At 43.3% G+C, this 17,269-nt stretch overlaps 1 protein-coding gene across 1 annotated transcript; it reads left to right on the top strand.

The window, feature by feature from the left end:
- Nucleotides 1-1,394: 1,394 nt before the first annotated feature.
- Nucleotides 1,395-16,355, top strand: LOC110491920 (differentially expressed in FDCP 6 homolog). The gene is made up of 11 exons (XM_021565773.2): nt 1,395-1,490; nt 9,736-9,876; nt 10,052-10,237; nt 11,524-11,751; nt 11,885-12,031; nt 12,289-12,397; nt 12,627-12,925; nt 13,156-13,322; nt 14,224-14,422; nt 14,892-14,982; nt 15,742-16,355. Exons 1-11 carry the CDS (start codon nt 1,395-1,397, stop codon nt 15,951-15,953), a joined length of 1,875 nt encoding a protein of 624 aa, XP_021421448.1. The 3' UTR covers nt 15,954-16,355.
- Nucleotides 16,356-17,269: the final 914 nt, after the last annotated feature.

Raw genomic sequence — 17,269 nt, 5'->3', positions numbered from 1 at the left:
CTTCTTACAAAAACAAGTAGTGATGAAGTCAGTCTCTCCTCTACTTTGAGCCATGAGAGATTGACATGCATATTATTAATGTTAGCTCTACGTGTACATTAAAGGGCCAGCCATGCTGCCCTGTTTTGGGCCAGTTGTAATTATCCCAAGTCGCTCTTTTTGGCACCTGACCACACGACTGGACAGTAGTTCAGGTGCGACAAAACTAGGGCCTGTAGGACCTGCCTTGTTGATATTGTTGTTCAGAAGGCAAAGTGGCGCTTTATTACGGACAGACCTCTCCCCATCTTAGCTACTGTTGCACCAATATGTTTTGACCATAACAGTTAGTCTTGTTGTTGATCCCGCCTCAGTTTTATCCCATCACAGCCATTGAACTCTGTAGCTGTTTTAAAATTACCAATGGCCTCATGGTAACATCCCTGAGCAGTTGCATTCCTATCCTGCAGCTAAGATCAGAAGGACAACTATATTTTTTATGTGTCTGGGTGGTTTAATACATAATCCACAGCATAATTATTAACGTGAACATGCTTAAAGAGATGTTCAATGTCTGATTTGTTATTGTTAACCAATCTACCCTTCTTTATGAGGCTTTTGAAAAGGCTTTTTGTAGTTGAATCTGTGCTTGAAATGCAATACTTGACTGAGGAACCTTACAGATGCTGTATGTATGGGGACAGAGGAAGGGTTAGTCATTCAAAAATCATGTCAACCCCTATTATTTCACACAGAGTGAGGCCATGTATCTTATTATGTGATTTATTGAGCCACATTTTACAGATGAACTAATTTAAGCTTGCCTAAACAGAGGGGCTGAATACTTAAGCAACGATTATAGTTTGGTTATTCTTTATTTATCTTAAAAATAAAAATAAATCTTCCACTTTGACACTCCAGAGTATTTTGATGACAAAAAATGTACAATGACTTGTTTTTAATCCAACTTTGTAACACAATACAATGTGAAGAAATTCAAGGAGTCTGAATACTTTTTGCAAAGCATAATAATGGCGCAGGCTGCCGTTTTACAGGCTCATAAGCAACTGTGCGCTTAACTCTATTTCTTGAACTGCATTGTTGGTTAAGGGCTTGTAAGTAAGCATTTCACGGTAAGGTCTTTAGCTGTTGTATTCGGCGCATGTGACAAATACAATTTCATTTGATATGATTGTGGACCCCTACCTGCAGTGTTCTGCCCCACCAGCAGGTGGGGTAGCTGAGACTGATTGGATTGTAGTGCTGTCAGCACAGGTCCTCACGAGCCACAGTACAGGGTGTGTGTGGGTGACTGTTGGCTGTCATACATAGGGCCACGTATCAAGAGGAGGGGAGAGGAGAGAAAAAAAAGCTGTGAAAGAAGGAGAAAAACCGAACGTTATGCTGCTGTAGACATGGACCTACGCTCAGAGCTCCTCAAGTCCATTTGGTATGGTTTCACAGCCTTGGATCTAGAGAAGAGTGGGAAAGTGTCAAAGTCTCAACTTAAGGTAAGTACCTGGTTACATTAGGTAAAGGTAGATTTTATGAGGTTTTTTTGGACTAATGCTTTGGGGCTCTTTCTTCTATCCAGGCACGCTTGCTGTCTAATGTCCGACCTCAGGAACATCATATTAATCTTCTCTTCTTAAGGTAGCTGGAGTCAGCCAACAATATATAAAGTGAACTGGATCCACAAAAATATACATTTGTTGACATTGGATGATGAGCAGAACAGGTCCTGACCCAGCAAGCATATAACGTTCTGGGAACCATATGTTTACCTTCCCACAACTTTCTGGGAATGGTGCAGGATAGTTGCTTGGCTTTAGAACATTCTTAACACATTTAAGGAACTTGACAAAAAAGCGTTATTTTCTTGTTATTTCATTAATTTAACAGAACGTTTCCTAAAATGGTCACATTTAATTTAAATTTAGTTGATGTTCACGGAACATTCTCCAACTGGTTTGACATTGGAAATATTCTCAAATAGTTCAGAGAGTGTTAGGAAACATTGTTCTTCTGTGCGAATTTCAGTGCTTCAGCATAGCGTTTCCTACATCTTTCCTCATGGTTCTATTTAAAGTCATGTTCTCACATTGTTATATACTATATTTAGTGCCTTCAGAAAGTATTCAGAAATATTGACTTTTTCTACATTTTGTTATATTACAGCCTTATTCTAAAATATCTATTTTTTTACCTCATCAATCTACACATAATACGCCATAATGACAAAGCAAGTATTTTTTGCTAATGTGGATATATAACCCCCCCCCCCCCCCTGGAAATGTCATATTTACATAAGTATTCAGACCCTTTATGCAGTACTTTGTTGATGCACCTTTGGCAGCGATTACAACATTGAATCTTCTTGGGTATGACAGCTAGAAGCTTGGCACACCTGTATTTGGGGAGTTTCTTCTATTCTTCTCTGCAGATCCTCTCAAGCTCTGTCAGGTTGGAGGGGAGGGGGAGTGTCGCTGCACAGCTATTTTCAGATCTCTCCAGAGATGTTCGATCGGGTTAAAGTCCGGGCTCTGGCTGGGTCACTCAAGGACATTCAGATAGTAGTCCGGAAGCCTGTGTTGTCTTGGCTCTGTGCTTAGGGTTGTTGTCCTGTTGGAAAGTGAACCTTCACCCCAGTCTGAGGTCCTGAGCACTCTGGAGCAGGTTTTCATCAAGGATCTCTCTGTACTTTGCTCCATTCATCTTTCCCTCGATCCTGACTAGTCACCCAATCCCTGCAGCTGAAAAACATCCCCACAGCATGATGCTGTCACCACCATGCTTCACTGTAGGGAAGGTGCCAGGTTTCCTCCAGACGTGACACTTGGCATTCAGGCCAAAAAGGTCAATCTTAATTTATCAGACCAGAGAATCTTGTTTCTCATGGTCTGAGAGTCCTTTAGGTGCCTTTTGGCTAACTCCAAGCGGGCTGTCACGTGCCTTCTACTGGGGAGTGGCTTTCTTCTGGCCACTACCATAAAGGCCTGATTGGTGGAGATGGTTGTCCTTCTGGCAGGTTCTCCAATCTCCACAGAGGAACTCTAGAGCTCTGTCAAAGTGACCATAAGTTCTTGGTCACCTCCCTGACCAAGGCCCTTCTACCTCGATTGATCAGTTTGGCTGGGCGGACAGCTCTAGGAAGAGTCTTGGTGGCTCCAAACTTCTTCCATTTAAGAATGATGGAGGCCACTGTGTTCTTGGGGACCTTCAATGCTGCAGAAATGTTTTGGTACCCTTCTCCAGATCTGTGCCTCGACATAATCCTGTCTCGGAGCTCTACAGACAATTCCTTCGACCTCATGGCTTGGTTTTTGCTCTTACATGCACTGTCAACTGTAGGACCTTATATAGACAGGTGTGTGCCTTTCTAAATCACATCCAGTCAATTGAATTTACCACAGGCGGACTCATATCAATGTGTAGAAACATCTCAAGGATGATCAATGGAAACCAGGAAACCTACATTTTGAGTCTCACAGCAAAGGGTCTGAATACTTATGTAAATAAGGTATTTCTGTTTTTATTTGTAATTCTTTATATCTAAAAACCCGTTTTCGTTTTGTCATTATGGGGTATTGTGTGTAGATTGATGATAGAAAAAAAACATTTAATCAACTTAAGAATAAGGCTGTAACGTAACAAATGTGGAAAAGGTCAAGGGGTCTGAATAATTTCCGAAGGCACTGTATATGAAAGTATGTGAACACCCATTAAAATAGGTTGATTCTGCTGTTTCAGCCACAACCATTTTTGACAGGTGTATAAAATTGAGAACACAGGCAGTAGAATGGCCTTACTGAAGAGCTCAGTTACTTTCAAAATGGCACCGTCATAGGATGCAACCTTTCCAACAAGTCAGTTCATCAAATTCCTGCCGTGGTCAACTGTATGTGCTGTTATTGTGAATTGGAAACATCTAGGCTCAACCACGAAGTGGTAGGCTACACAAGCTCACAGAACGGGACTGTCGAGTGCTGAAGTGGGTAAAAATCGTCAGTCCTCAGTTGCAACACTCACTACCGAGTTCCAAAGTGCCTCTGGAAGCAATGTCAACACAAGAACTGTTCGTCAGGAGCATCATGAAATGGGTTCCCATGGCCGAGTAGCCTCACACAACTAAAATCACTATGAGCAATGCCAAGCGTCAGCTGGTGTGATGTAAAGCTCAGCGCCATTTGAGCAGTGGAAATGCGTTCTCTGGAGTGATGAATCACGCTTCACCATCTGGTAGTCCTATGGACGAATTTGGGTTTGGCGGATGCCAGAAAAACACTACCCGTCTGAATGCATAGTGCCAACTGTAAAGTTTGGTGGAGGAGTAATAATTGTCTTTTTCATGGTTCGGGCTAGGCCACTTAGTTCCAGTGAAGGAAAATCTTAACGCTACAGCATACAATGACATTCTAGACGATAATGTGCTTCCAACTTTGTGGCACCAGCTTGGAGAAGGCCCTTTCCTGTTTCAGCATGACAATGCCCCTGTGCAGTGGCAGTTCTAGCTTGTATGACTCCAAGGGCGAACCCCCCCAACAACAAAAAAAGCACAATTCTGCATTAACTGTAATTTATATTAAGATTTGGAACAACACAAATAATTCATCAGAACATTTAAAACCATATAAAAATATATGCAAAAATAAGTAACAAAAATAAGTAACAAAGACAAATGGAAACAAATTTGTGTTGATTTGGCACTCGAGCATCAATACATTACCCATCCCCCAACACTGTCAACCAAAAGTCAAGACTAAACCAATTCACCCTGCTGGTGCGCATACTGGTTTTATATTATTCTTAATGATTTCACACAAACCAGAAAAAAATGCAACAATATGTCTGTGAAACTATATGTTCACAGTATTATAAATTAATTGTGGTTTATTTGGTAGCATTTCGTAGTGTGACTGATTTTACTAATTGCATTAGTACTGTATAAAGTTAGAGGTGTGCTATTTGATAGATTCCCACGCTCCCTCTACCTCGGACTTCCAGTGGGGAGACCTGAGGTCAACCTACCCCCGCCCCCCGCCCCGTCTCGTACTTCTGAGTGGATGACCTTCCCAGGCCTGCCTAGCTCACAAACTAGAATCAGGGTGCTCACTCCGACAAGGTTATTGACCAACAGTCCCACACGGTGACAAGATATCATTGACGTGACATGCAAATGAGCGATAGAAAACCGATCACGCAAATTCATATTTTTTTTGTTTGTGAAGCCCCAGGCAAGATGCCGTCCCGGGCGGCTGCCCATGTCGCCTATACCTAAATCCGCCACTGCCCCCATGCACAAAGCGAGGTCCATGTAGAAATGGTTTGTCGAGATCGGAGTGGAAGAACTTGACTGGCCTTTATCGAGTACTGTCCTCAACCCCATCAAACACCTTTTGAGATGAATTGGAACGCCAACTGCGAGCCAGGTCTAATCGCCCAACATCCGTGCCCGACCTCACAAATGCTCTTGTGGCTGAATGGATGCAAGTCCCCGCAGAAATGTTCCAACATCTAGTGGAAAGCCTTCCCTGAAGAGTGGAGGCTGTTATAGCAGTAAAGAGGTGGTTTGAGATGTTCGACAAGCAGGTGTCCACATACTTTTGGTAATGTACTGTAGATGGCTGACTCAGTGATGAAGATGTTTCCTATGGGGAGCAAAACAGTAATGATAGTGAGAGTGAACAATGTGTGCTTGTGTTTTAGAGGCAATGCGAGTGTGGAGCTGACAAGTAACAGTTTGCTCTCAGTGTTTCTATGAATAAGAGCCCTTATCACCAAGTTGTACCCAGACTGGTCCATGATGTCACCACATACAGTGCAATTGGTACTGTGGCACTGAACATGACCAAAGAGGTGGTGAATGGAATAGAATGTGTCACACATTGTCTTCAATACTATGGTCATGTACATCTTCAGTGCTTATTGTTATTGACAAAGTAGTGCTGTAGAAAGTTGGATATATAATCATTACATTACCCTCCATCTATCCTCCATCTATCCATTCGGCCAAGTGCTACTTGGATATATAATCATTACATTACCCTCCATCTATCCTCCATCTATCCATTCGGCCAAGTGCTACGTTCAGCCAAGTGCTACTGTCTTTAACTACTAGAACCTCGTGACAAAGCCTATCCCGTCATACTGGTGGTGGGGCAGGCTCTAGTCTATAGTATTGTCCAGACCAGAACCATGCAGTTAGGTTTATCGAGGCTAAGTACTCTGGTCTGGAGTATGGCCCAGTCAGTCCAGAGACCAGGGAGTCATATACCCTTTTAAAAATCGACTTAGCCAAACTGAGCTGAGCTGTATCATGTTGGCTACAGTACACCGACCATCCACCATAGGTGATGGAACCGTGCTGGAAAAATGAAAAAAAAAAGAGCCAGCCAGCACAGTATGGTTCAGGTTGGAATGATATTGTGAAAGAATAATAGAGGCTTAGAAGACAGCAGGCCGCAAAGGTCACATACTCTTGGTTTCGTAGTGAAAAGAGGAGGGAGGGAGAAGGAGAGGAAGACAGGATGTGATGTTTCAAAAGATGTGGGCTGGATGCACTGACTCTAACCCTCCTTCCCTCTCAAAAAAAAGGATTGTCTCAAATTCTATTTCAATAATCCTCCAGTTATTTATTGATGCTCTCTTGAAAAACTATAAACTTCACAGGAATAGCATTGTATTTTCTCTGAGGTCTAAATGGCAGTTGAAACATTGTTGCGCGTGTGAGAACCACTCTTGAATGACATTTTTATGGGTAAATCATAGATATTGTAGCAACCCTAACCCAACACTTAGCGATCTTGTCAAAGGGTTCAGATCTCGTTGTAACGGCTAAGGTGTTGGCTTGCCAGTCGCGGGACCAGGGTTTGAGTTCTGGTCGGGGCTACCCCCCAAATTCCCTAGAATATGTAAACTAACTTTTTTAGAAGACTAAAATACTTTCATGATTCAGCTTTGATGTTTCAGTTCCTTCATAAACCGGCAAAGTATTTCTCTTTTTACTGTACGCCACATCTGTCTGACAGAGACAAGTCACAGTTTTTAAAAGGATCTACCAAAGATTTAAACTTGATATGTAACTTATTTTCAATATACATTTGGCTGTATCTCATCTACAGTGCAGTGAAACTCTTTTTGATACTGAATGTTATCAGATCTTCAACCAAAACCTAATATTAGATAAAGGGAACCTGAGTTTACAAATAACAAAAAAAAGGATACTTATTTAATTATCAAAGTTACGCAACACCCAATTTCCCAGTGTTTAAAAGTAATTGCCCCCTGACACTCAATAACGGGTTGTGCCACCTTTAGCTGCAATGACTGCAACCAAATGCTTCCTGTACAGTGAGGGAGAAAACTATTTGATCCCCTGCTGATTTTGTACATTTGCCCACTGACAAAGAAATGATCAGTCTATAATTTTAATGGTAGGTTTATTTGAACAGTGAGAGACAGAATAACAACAAAAAAAATCCAGAAAAACACATCAAAACTGTTATAAAATTATTTGCATTTTAATAAGGGAAATAAGTATTTGACCCCTCTGCAAAACATGACTTAGTGCTTGGTGGCAAAACCCAGACGTTTCTTGTAGTTGGCCACCAGGTTTGCACACATCTCAGAAGGGATGTTTGTCCCACTCCTCTTTGCAGATCTTCTCCCAAGTCATTAAGGTTTCGAGGCTGACGTTTGGCAACTCGAACCTTCAGCTCCCTCCACAGATTTTCTATGGGTTTAAGGTCTGGAGACTGGCTAGGCCACTCCAGGACCTTAATGTGCTTCTTCTTGAGTCACTCCTTTGTTGCCTTGGCCGTGTGTTTTGGGTCATTGTCATGCTGGAATACCCATCCACGACCCATTATCAATGCCCTGGCTAAGGGAACGAGGTTCTCACCCAAGATTTGACGGTACATGGCCCCGTCCATCGTCCCTTTGATGCGGTGAAGTTGTCCTGTCCCCGTAGCAGAAAAACACCCCCAAAGCATAATGTTTCCACCTCCATGTTTGACTGTGGGGACGCTGTTCCTCCTCCTCCTCCAAGCATTCCTCCTCCTCCAAACACGGCGAGTTGAGATGATGCCAAAGAGCTCAATTTTGGTCTCATCTGACCACAACACTTTCACCCAGTTGTCCTCTGAATCATTCAGATGTTCATTGGCAAACTTCAGACGGGCATGTTTATGTGCTTTCGTGAGTAGGGAGACCTTGCGGGCGCTGCAGGATTTCAGTCTTTCACGGCGTAGTGTGTTACTAATTGTTTTCTTAGTGACTATGGTCCCAGCTGTCTTGAAATCATTGACAAGATCCTCCCGTGTAGTTCTGGGCTGATTCCTCACCGTTCTCATTATCATTGCAACTCCATGAGGTAAGATCTTGTATGGAGCCCCAGGCCGTGTGAGATTGACAGTTATTTTGTGTTTCTTCCATTTGCGAATAATCGCACCAACTGTTGTCACCTTCTCACCAAGCTGCTTGGCGATGGTCTTGTAGCCCATTCCAGCCTTCTGTAGGTCTACAATCTTGTCCCTGACATCCCTGGAGAGCTCTTTGGTCTTGGCCATGGTGGAGAGTTTGGAATCTGATTGATTGATTGCTTCTGTGGCCAGGTGTCTTTTATACAGGTAACAAACTGAGATTAGGAGCACTCCCTTTGCGTGTGCTCCTAATCTCAGCTCGTTACCTATATAAAAGACACTTGTGAGCCAGAAATCTTTCTGATTGAGAGGGGGTCAAATACTTATTTCCATCATTAAAATGCAAATTAATTTAACATTTTTGATATGCGTTTTTCGGATTTTTTGTTGTTTTATTCTGTCTCTCACTTTTCAAATAAACCTACCATTAAAATTATAGACTGATAATTTCTTTGTCAGTGGGCAAACGTACAAGATCAGTAGGGGATCAAATACTTTTTTCCCTCACTGTAGTTGATCAGTTTCTCACATCGCTGTGGAGGAATTGTTGCCCACTCTTGTTTGCAGAACTGCTTTAACTCAGCAACATCTGTGGGTTTTCAAGCGAGAACTGCTCGTTTCAAGACCTGCCACAATATCTCAATCGTGATTAGGTCTGGACTTTGACTATGCCATTCTAAAACGTCACATTTTTTGATTTTTAACCATTTTCATGTAGACTTGATTGTGTGTTTTGGATCATTGTCTTGCTGTATGACCCAGCTGTGCTTCCACTTCAGCTCACAGACGGATGGCCTGACATTCCCCAAACCATCACACTACAGTACCACCGCCATGCTTGACGATTGGTATGAAGTTCTTACTGTGGAATGCAGTGTTTGGTTTTTGCCAGACATAGTGGGACCCATCTCATCCAAAAGGTTGACCAAAAAGCACCTGGATGATCATCAAGACTCTTGATCAGATCAGTCAAAAGTGTAACTTTTATGCCTGCCGAAAACCAAACACTGCATTCCACAATGAGAACCTTTAACCGACAGTCAAGCATGGTGGTGGTAGTACAATGGTGATGCTTTGCTGCCTCAGGACCTGGACAACTTGCCTTAATAGAAGGAACCATGAATGTGTGTGTGTGTGTGTGTGTGTGTGTGTGTGTGTGCTAAGGTGCGGAGAATCAGTGCAAGTGGTCAGTCCAGTCCAATTATTTAGCAGTCTGATGGCTTGTAGATACCCACAGGCACAGAGACAGTTTCTATCAGACCTCATGCTCCGATACTGTTTGCCCGACGACAAGGGAGTGAACGGCCCTCACAACCCTATTGTTTGTGTGTTCTAGGTCCTATCACATAACTTGTGTACGGTTCTGTCCATCCCTCACGACCCGGTGGCTCTGGAAGAACATTTCAGAGATGATGACGATGGACCGGTCTCCAGCCAGGGGTACATGCCTTACCTCAACAAATACATACTGGACAAGGTAAAGTCATGTACACAAACACACCCAAGTCACCTTACATTTTCTGCCTCAGTCGTTCCTTTTATTTTGTTTGTGTGCCCAGATGCCACCACTAGGTTTATCCAGAAGGAAAAGAGCGCAAAAAAAATGCTAGGTACATTTTCCTTACTCAGTGCTGTTTTATTATGCCTCACAGGTTGAAGAGGGCTGTTTTGTGAAAGAACAGGTTGATGAACTGTGCTGGACTCTCACTGCTAAGAAGAACTACAAACCGGCGAAGGACAATAAGAACGTGTTGCCAGGGAAAGATGCCTTTCATCTCTGGAGTCTGTTTAACTTTCTGTCAGAGGATAAATACCCTCTCGTTATGGTTCCTGATGAGGTGAGTTATGTATACAAAGCAAGCTGGGTTCTGTAGCGTAATTATACAACAAATTCACCTAGAATACAGTGGATGGATGCTAATACATTTAGTCACTTAAAAAGGGAAAAGGTCCATCACTAACTTTCAAAACCGCTGTAACCAAATCCAAACACTCATTCTAATTGTAGTATTTAATTGTAGGGGCAGCAGGTAGCCTAGCGGTTAAGCTCGTTGGACCAATAACCGGAAGGTCTCTGGTTCAAATCGCAGACTAACGTTCGGGGGAAAAATCTGTCTGTGCCCTTGAGCAAGGCACTTAACCATAATTTATCCTGTAAGTCACTCTGGATAAGAGCGTCTGCTAAATTCCTTAAATGTAAAAATGTAGTATTTATCTGCCAAACCTCTATACAGCCTGCTCTCATAGACTAGACGTAACATAGTAAATGTAAATCAGTATGATATGTTACATTTGGTAAGGTTACTTAAGGCAAAAACAAAAGTAGGGAGGTTGGGCGTGCGTGTAACGCGAACATCTAGCAACCCAAAGTTTGAATTCGTATCTCATTATGGACAACTTTAGCAACTTTTCAACTACTTATTACTTTTGAGCTACTTTGCAACTACTTAGCATGTTAGCTAACCCTTCCCCTAACCTTAACCCTTTTAGCTAACTCTTCCTCTAACCCTTTAACCTAACTCCTAAACTTAACCCCTAACCCCTAGTCTCGCTAATGTTAGCCAGATTACTAATGTTAGCCACCTAGCCATCCATCTAGAATTTGTAACATATTATATGTTTTGGAAATTCGTAACATATAATACGAATTGCAATTTGTAACAATTTACGTAATGGGTGATGGATATCGACAAATGAATACATAACATACAAAACGTAACATACAGTATCATACTAAATAGTGTCAGAATTACGTATAGAATAATACAAAATGCTCTGAGAGAGGGTTGCTAAATATAGCAAACCCGTGAGGAATGTTTTTCTTCCTACTGATTGCTGTGTGTCTTTCAATACCTAAATATGAGCTTGTATGTCACTTGTAGCATGGCTTTTGGTTTCAGCCTGTTTTTCACAACCGGTGTTGGCAGTATGATTGTGATAAGCCACAGATTTCAGAGCAGGGCACTACAGTGCCTCAGAGTAACAACCAGCAGTCGGGGTGGTTTCACTGAAAACAAAAGCATAGGTTACATTATCATCCAAATATTATCTTGAGTTGTGACGGACTATTAAGATAAACAAGATCGAGATTGAGACTTCTTTGTGTTTTGTTTGAATTATTCAGGTGGAATACCTCCTGAAGAAGATTTGCATGGCCATGAGTGTTGAGCTCAACTGTGTGGAGCTGGAAGACTTCATCTCCCAGGATGCAGTGCGACAGAATGGTTTCACTGTCTGGTCCTTCCTGGAGATGATGAACACTGGGAAGATAACCAGAGGCATGGGCCAGGAAATCACCAGCATGGCCATAGAGGAGGTCTACAGGGAGATAGTTGCTGATGTCCTCAAAGAGGTAGGGTACTTAAAAACAACAGAACAACAATACAGCATCTCTATACTGCCTACCTGCCTGTGACCTCCAATTCTGTTTCAGTGACGTGTGTTGATTGTGACAGTTCTGTGTGGGTTGACTCTGTTGCCTACAGGGGTACCTGTGGAAAAAGAGTCAGCTGAGGAGGAACTGGAAGGAGCGCTGGTTCACCCTGAGGCCGATTACCCTGGATTACTACACCAGTGAGGACCGCAAGGAGCGCCAGGGAAGCATTGCTCTGGATGGGAACTGCTGTGTGGAGGTAGGCTGGGTTTGAGGTGGGGTGGGACCTGGGGTGGGGCAGTGGGGACAGGCACAGCAGAGATGGGCCTGCTCTTTTTTGAGAATGGGTGACAGATAGGAATAACTTATTCAATCAGAGCTACAGGGTAAACACATCCCTCACTCATATGCTTAATTTGAAATAGCTACAAATATAAATGAATTTACAATGAATGTACAACAAATATATATACATTGTGCTAATGTGTCACAATGAGTACTTCTCCTGTTGATCAGGTGCTGCCAGACCGGGATGGGAAGAGGTGTATGTTCTGTCTGAAAACTCTGTCCAAGACCTACGAGATGAGTGCCTCGGACACCAAGCAGAGACAGGAATGGACTGCAGGTACCACGATCAATAATTTGTTAATTGAGCATTTACATGTTGTTGACACAATTATTTAGGGATATGATGAATTACCAAGCTTATAACATCTATCATACTTATGACAAAAGTAGTGAAGGCAACGATTCCCCCTGCCCTATATGTTGGGTTGATTACTGGGTTGATTATTCAAAGTCAAGCAGTAAGCATATACTGAGTACTGACATCCTGTCCCTCCCTTCACCCCCAGCCATTCAGACAGCCATCCGTCTACACACTGAAGGGAAGACCTCTCTCCACAAGGACCTGAAGCTGAAGAGGAGGGAGCAGAGGGAGCAGCGGGAGAAGAGGCGGCTGGCCAAGGAGGAGGAGCAGCAACGTTTTCAGGCTCTGCAGGAGGAGAAGGAGCGTAAGCTGGCCGAGCTGGAGCTCCTAAAGGAGGCGCAGAGGCAGGCCCAAGTCCTCCTGGAGCAGGACGAGATGAGACGGCGCCAGCATCATGAGGAGATGCAACAGGCCCTGGAGGTGCAGCTCCGCGAGGCAAAGGAGGTGAAGACTGGGAGGGGCAGGGGTGTAGGAAGTGTACGGGGGAGGAGAGGGTGGAGGGAAGAGAGGAGTGTGGTTGCTTGGAGGAGAAAGGTGGAGGAGTGCTGATGAATGGAGAAGAGTGACGACTGCACAATGTTTACCTGTGTCGCGCAGGAGAAGGGTGGAGGTTGATTCAGACTGGAGGAGTGGGTGTTTAGATGTTCCATGCTGATGTGGGTCTCCTCTTCCAGTCGCGGGCCACCATGCAGGCAGAGATGGTTCTGAAGGAGGAGGAGGCGGAGCGGCAGAGGAAGAGGATCAAGGAGCTGGAGGAGATGCAGACAAGTCTGGAGGAGGCTCTACAGCAGGAGATCAAAGCTCGGCAGGACGAAGAGGTCTTTCGATACGCACAGACTGGGTAAAGGGATACACACACACACACACACACACACACGCAGGTAGGCAGTTACCTACGCACGCACGCAACACACTCTCGCATACACACACACACAGGCTGAGGGCAGGGTGCTGGACACACTCAGACATTGTTTCGCTCACACTGACTCACAAACCTAGTACCCTCACTACTTTGCTTACAAGACACAGGCTCATTTTAGGGCTTGCTGTCATCGTGTGAGAAGGCACCAAGTTGGCACGTAAAAGCTGCATGTCTTTTTACAGAGCACAGTACACAGCAGAGAGACAGATGGTGTTAAGAGAAGCCGATTGCTGTTGAAGAGAGGCTGTTGCATTAGTTAGGTTCCTGAGGAAGTTGAGTTTAACAGAGGAAGTTGTCTAGCTACGATCTGTGGGATCTGTTGACACTGATAGGGTGTTCATGGTGTGTCTGTCACAATCTTACATGTAAGAATAAGCAGTGTGCTTTGATGCATTTATTCACCGACTGCTCGATGGGAAACATACAGATCCTAACCTGTTCTATTTAATTTTGTGACTGGAAATACCAAGCGCCAAGCTCTCTGCTTGTCTCAAAAATCCAAAACACTCACAGACAAGGCAACTATAGCATACAAATATGAAGTAATACGACATTAAAGGCTCATATATGCTTTAAAAAAAAAGTACATAACATTGTACAGTATATAATGAAAAGTAATGGAGATATGCAACAGCGTTAGGGGGCACCTGTGTTTTACTGGACACTTTTTGAGAGATGATTGCGAGGTCAAGAGTTTGCATGTGTCACGTTTCTAAAAACATTAAATGTGTCTCGTCCAACTTCTTACCACACAATGCCATATCTACTGTATGTCTTCCAGTTAAAGATTTTCTATTTGTCCTATACGTTTATTGTACAGTTTGCTGTCTGAGGAGGAGGACAAGATGAAGGCCCTGATGGCGCTGCAAGAGGAGCAGGAGGAGTACATCCTGAAGACCCAGAGGGAGAAGCAGGAGCTAAGGCAAGAGATGGAGAACAAGTCCCGCGCTCTTGAGGAGGCCCAAAGGCAGCTGGAAGAGGTCAGGGCCAACCGCTACAGGGTCGACCAGGATGTTGTGGTAAGTGCAGAGATACACTATATAATATAAATACCTGTGCATAATGTTATAGTTCTATAGCGATGAGTCAACACACCGTTAATGGTACTTCAAAACAGCCCTGGCTATTTGGGTATCACATCCCAATGGGCACAGACGTCAGTTCAACGTCTAGTTTCGATTTACATTTGGTTGAGTTGTCAACTATGGTGAATTTAACATGAAATTAAAAATATTCACCATGTCATTGGCTTTAGGTTAAAAATTGTGAGAAAAAAATACGAAATGCCCTGGTCGATCCAATTAGTTTTCCACATTGATTCAACGTGGTCACAGATTTTCTGGGTTAAAATTAGGTGGAAACAACGTTGATTCAAGTTTTTGCCAAGTGGGATGTGAGCAGGGATGGGATTGCGGGAGATAGTGAGAGAATTAAGTAAGTTTTACTGTGTTTGCGGGGGTGTTTTTAATCTGTCTTGTGTTCTTATAGGCTGCCCAGAGGAAGCTTCGCCAGGCCAGCACCAATGTCAAACACTGGAATGTTCAGATGAACCGACTGATGCGTCCTATTGGACCAGGAGGTAGGCTACGTCACACCACACCAGTGTCTTCATTGACTGTAAAAAAACATACACAGAAAGCTTAGGTTTGATATATTATCATGTTTGAGGCGCAGAAAAAGCAAGGAGGAGTAGTCACGATCTGCAACATAAACACTGGTCGTGTCCCAAATTTTGACCGGTCAAAAATACTGCACTATAAATGGAATCGGGTGCCATTTAGGACCTGCCAAGTGCCTGCTGCTAAGTGCTCAGCCATGATTTATGCAATCAGGTCACTAGAATAAGCCTACGTTTCCTTGTGGTTTGGGTGGCTTTTAACTATGCACAAAGAGCATGTAGTGGATAAGACCTACAGTAGTAGGTGTATAGTATGCTAAAGGTCCCTCTTTCTCACGGTGGTAGCAGCTGGGGTTTGTCAAGATCATTTTAGAAGACGTCTTCCTCAAACATAGTGTAGACAAGACGCGTTCGTGCAGTTCTATTTAATTGATCTTAATCATATTTTGAACTGAAACCCTCTGGCTCTACTCATTCCACCCTTACCAGGTGACATGCCACCACTCCCCCTGCATGGCAGACACAGAATCACATGGATCTGTCTCCTATCTTTGCCAAAGTTAGACAGCTTCAAGTTAGACCAATTACATTTCAGGGGGTGACTGATATTTTAGCTGCAGACAACCCTGGTTTTCTTTGATGACATTGTTCCTTCAGTGCCATATATGTTAAAATAAATGTTTGTTGTTCTGTCTCCTGATCTCCCTCCCATGGTTCTAGAGAAGAGACCATCAGGGGGGGGCTCTTTCTCCAGCTTCCAGATCCCATCCCAGAGAGATCCAGGTCTGCGTCTGAGACAGAGATCTGAGGAGCCAGACGAGGAAAGCAAGGAAAACGTGGACAACAGCAGCAGTGCAGGGTCGGGGTGTGAAGGAGAGAGAGTAGAGAGGCGTCTCTCTCAGGCCTCTAACGGAGACATGGACATTCCCTGAGGATCATATGGTGCTTCTCGTCAAAGCCTAACTCATCAACTGTTTATTTTGTTTGTGTTTTTTCTAATGGAAAAGCAAGGTGGAGAACCTTTTAGTATGAAATCATATTTGTAGGTTAACTTCCTGTCAATTGCTGGGTAGGATAAAGGGAAAGTAAACACACTGTTCAAATGATCTCCCACAAACATTTTTGTAATTGTATTAACTTTTTAGTAGTTTGTATTATTCTCTCACCTTCTCTCACAGTATGTTATAACAGATCTCCATGTTTTAATGAAGAATGAAAGAACCATAATGCACCACTCTGTATTTTGTAGATATATATTTACTAAGTAGTTTGTAACCTCGTCCCCAGGCTCAATTGAGCTGGCTGGCGGACCAGATTAAATGGTTTGGAATCTAGTTTTTGCTCGCCTCTTTGTGTGTCTCCATTAAAGGTATTATCAAACGATAACGGGTTGGGCTCGATATGCAAACAGAGAGGACTGATTTGTAGAGGGAAACTAATGCAAACTGCTTCTGTGGTCTCTATTTCCTGTTTCCGTTGTAAGTCAACAGAGATCAAGGCTCTTTCTGGGGTGCCTGCCTTACCTACATATTATGCAACGTTGACGTGGCAGTTTCTCAATGTTTGTGTCTAATTCTTGCTTTTTATTTGAGTGCATCCATTGCATTATTTACACTGAGTGTATAAATATTAGGAACACCTTCCTAATATTCAGTTGCACTCCCTTTTGCCCTCAACAGCCTCAATTCGTCGGGGCATGGACTCTACAAGGTGTCGAAAGCGTTCCACAGGGATGCTGCCCCATGTTGACTCCAATGCTTTCCACAGTTATGTCAAGTTGACTGGATGTCCTTCGGGTGGTGGACAATTCTTGATACACACAGGAAACTGTTGAGCGTGAAAGACCCAGCAGCTTTGCAGTTCTTGACACAAACCGGCGTGCCTGGCTCCTAGTACCATACCCGGTTTAAAAGGCACTTAAATATTTTGTCTTGCCCATTCACCCTCTGAATGACAGATATACGCAATCCATGTCTCAACTATCTCAAGGCTTAAAAATCCTTCTTAGTGAGCGTTTCTCCTTTGCCAATTTTATCCATCCACCTGACCGGTGTGGCATATCAAGAAGCTGATTAAACAGCATGATCATTACACTGGTGCACCTTGTGCTGGGTACAATAAAAGGACACTTTAAAATGTGCAGGTTTTGAGGGAGCATGCAATTGGCATGCTGACTGTTGGAATGTCCACCAGAGCTGTTGCCAGAGAATTTAATGTTAATTTCTCTACCATTAGCTGCCTTCAATGT

Source organism: Oncorhynchus mykiss, chromosome 16, assembly GCF_013265735.2.
Source record: "Oncorhynchus mykiss isolate Arlee chromosome 16, USDA_OmykA_1.1, whole genome shotgun sequence".
Classification (NCBI taxonomy): Eukaryota; Metazoa; Chordata; class Actinopteri; order Salmoniformes; family Salmonidae; genus Oncorhynchus; species Oncorhynchus mykiss.
The sequence above is the reverse complement of the archived record's forward strand: the minus strand, read 5'-3'. Positions and strand labels throughout refer to the sequence as shown.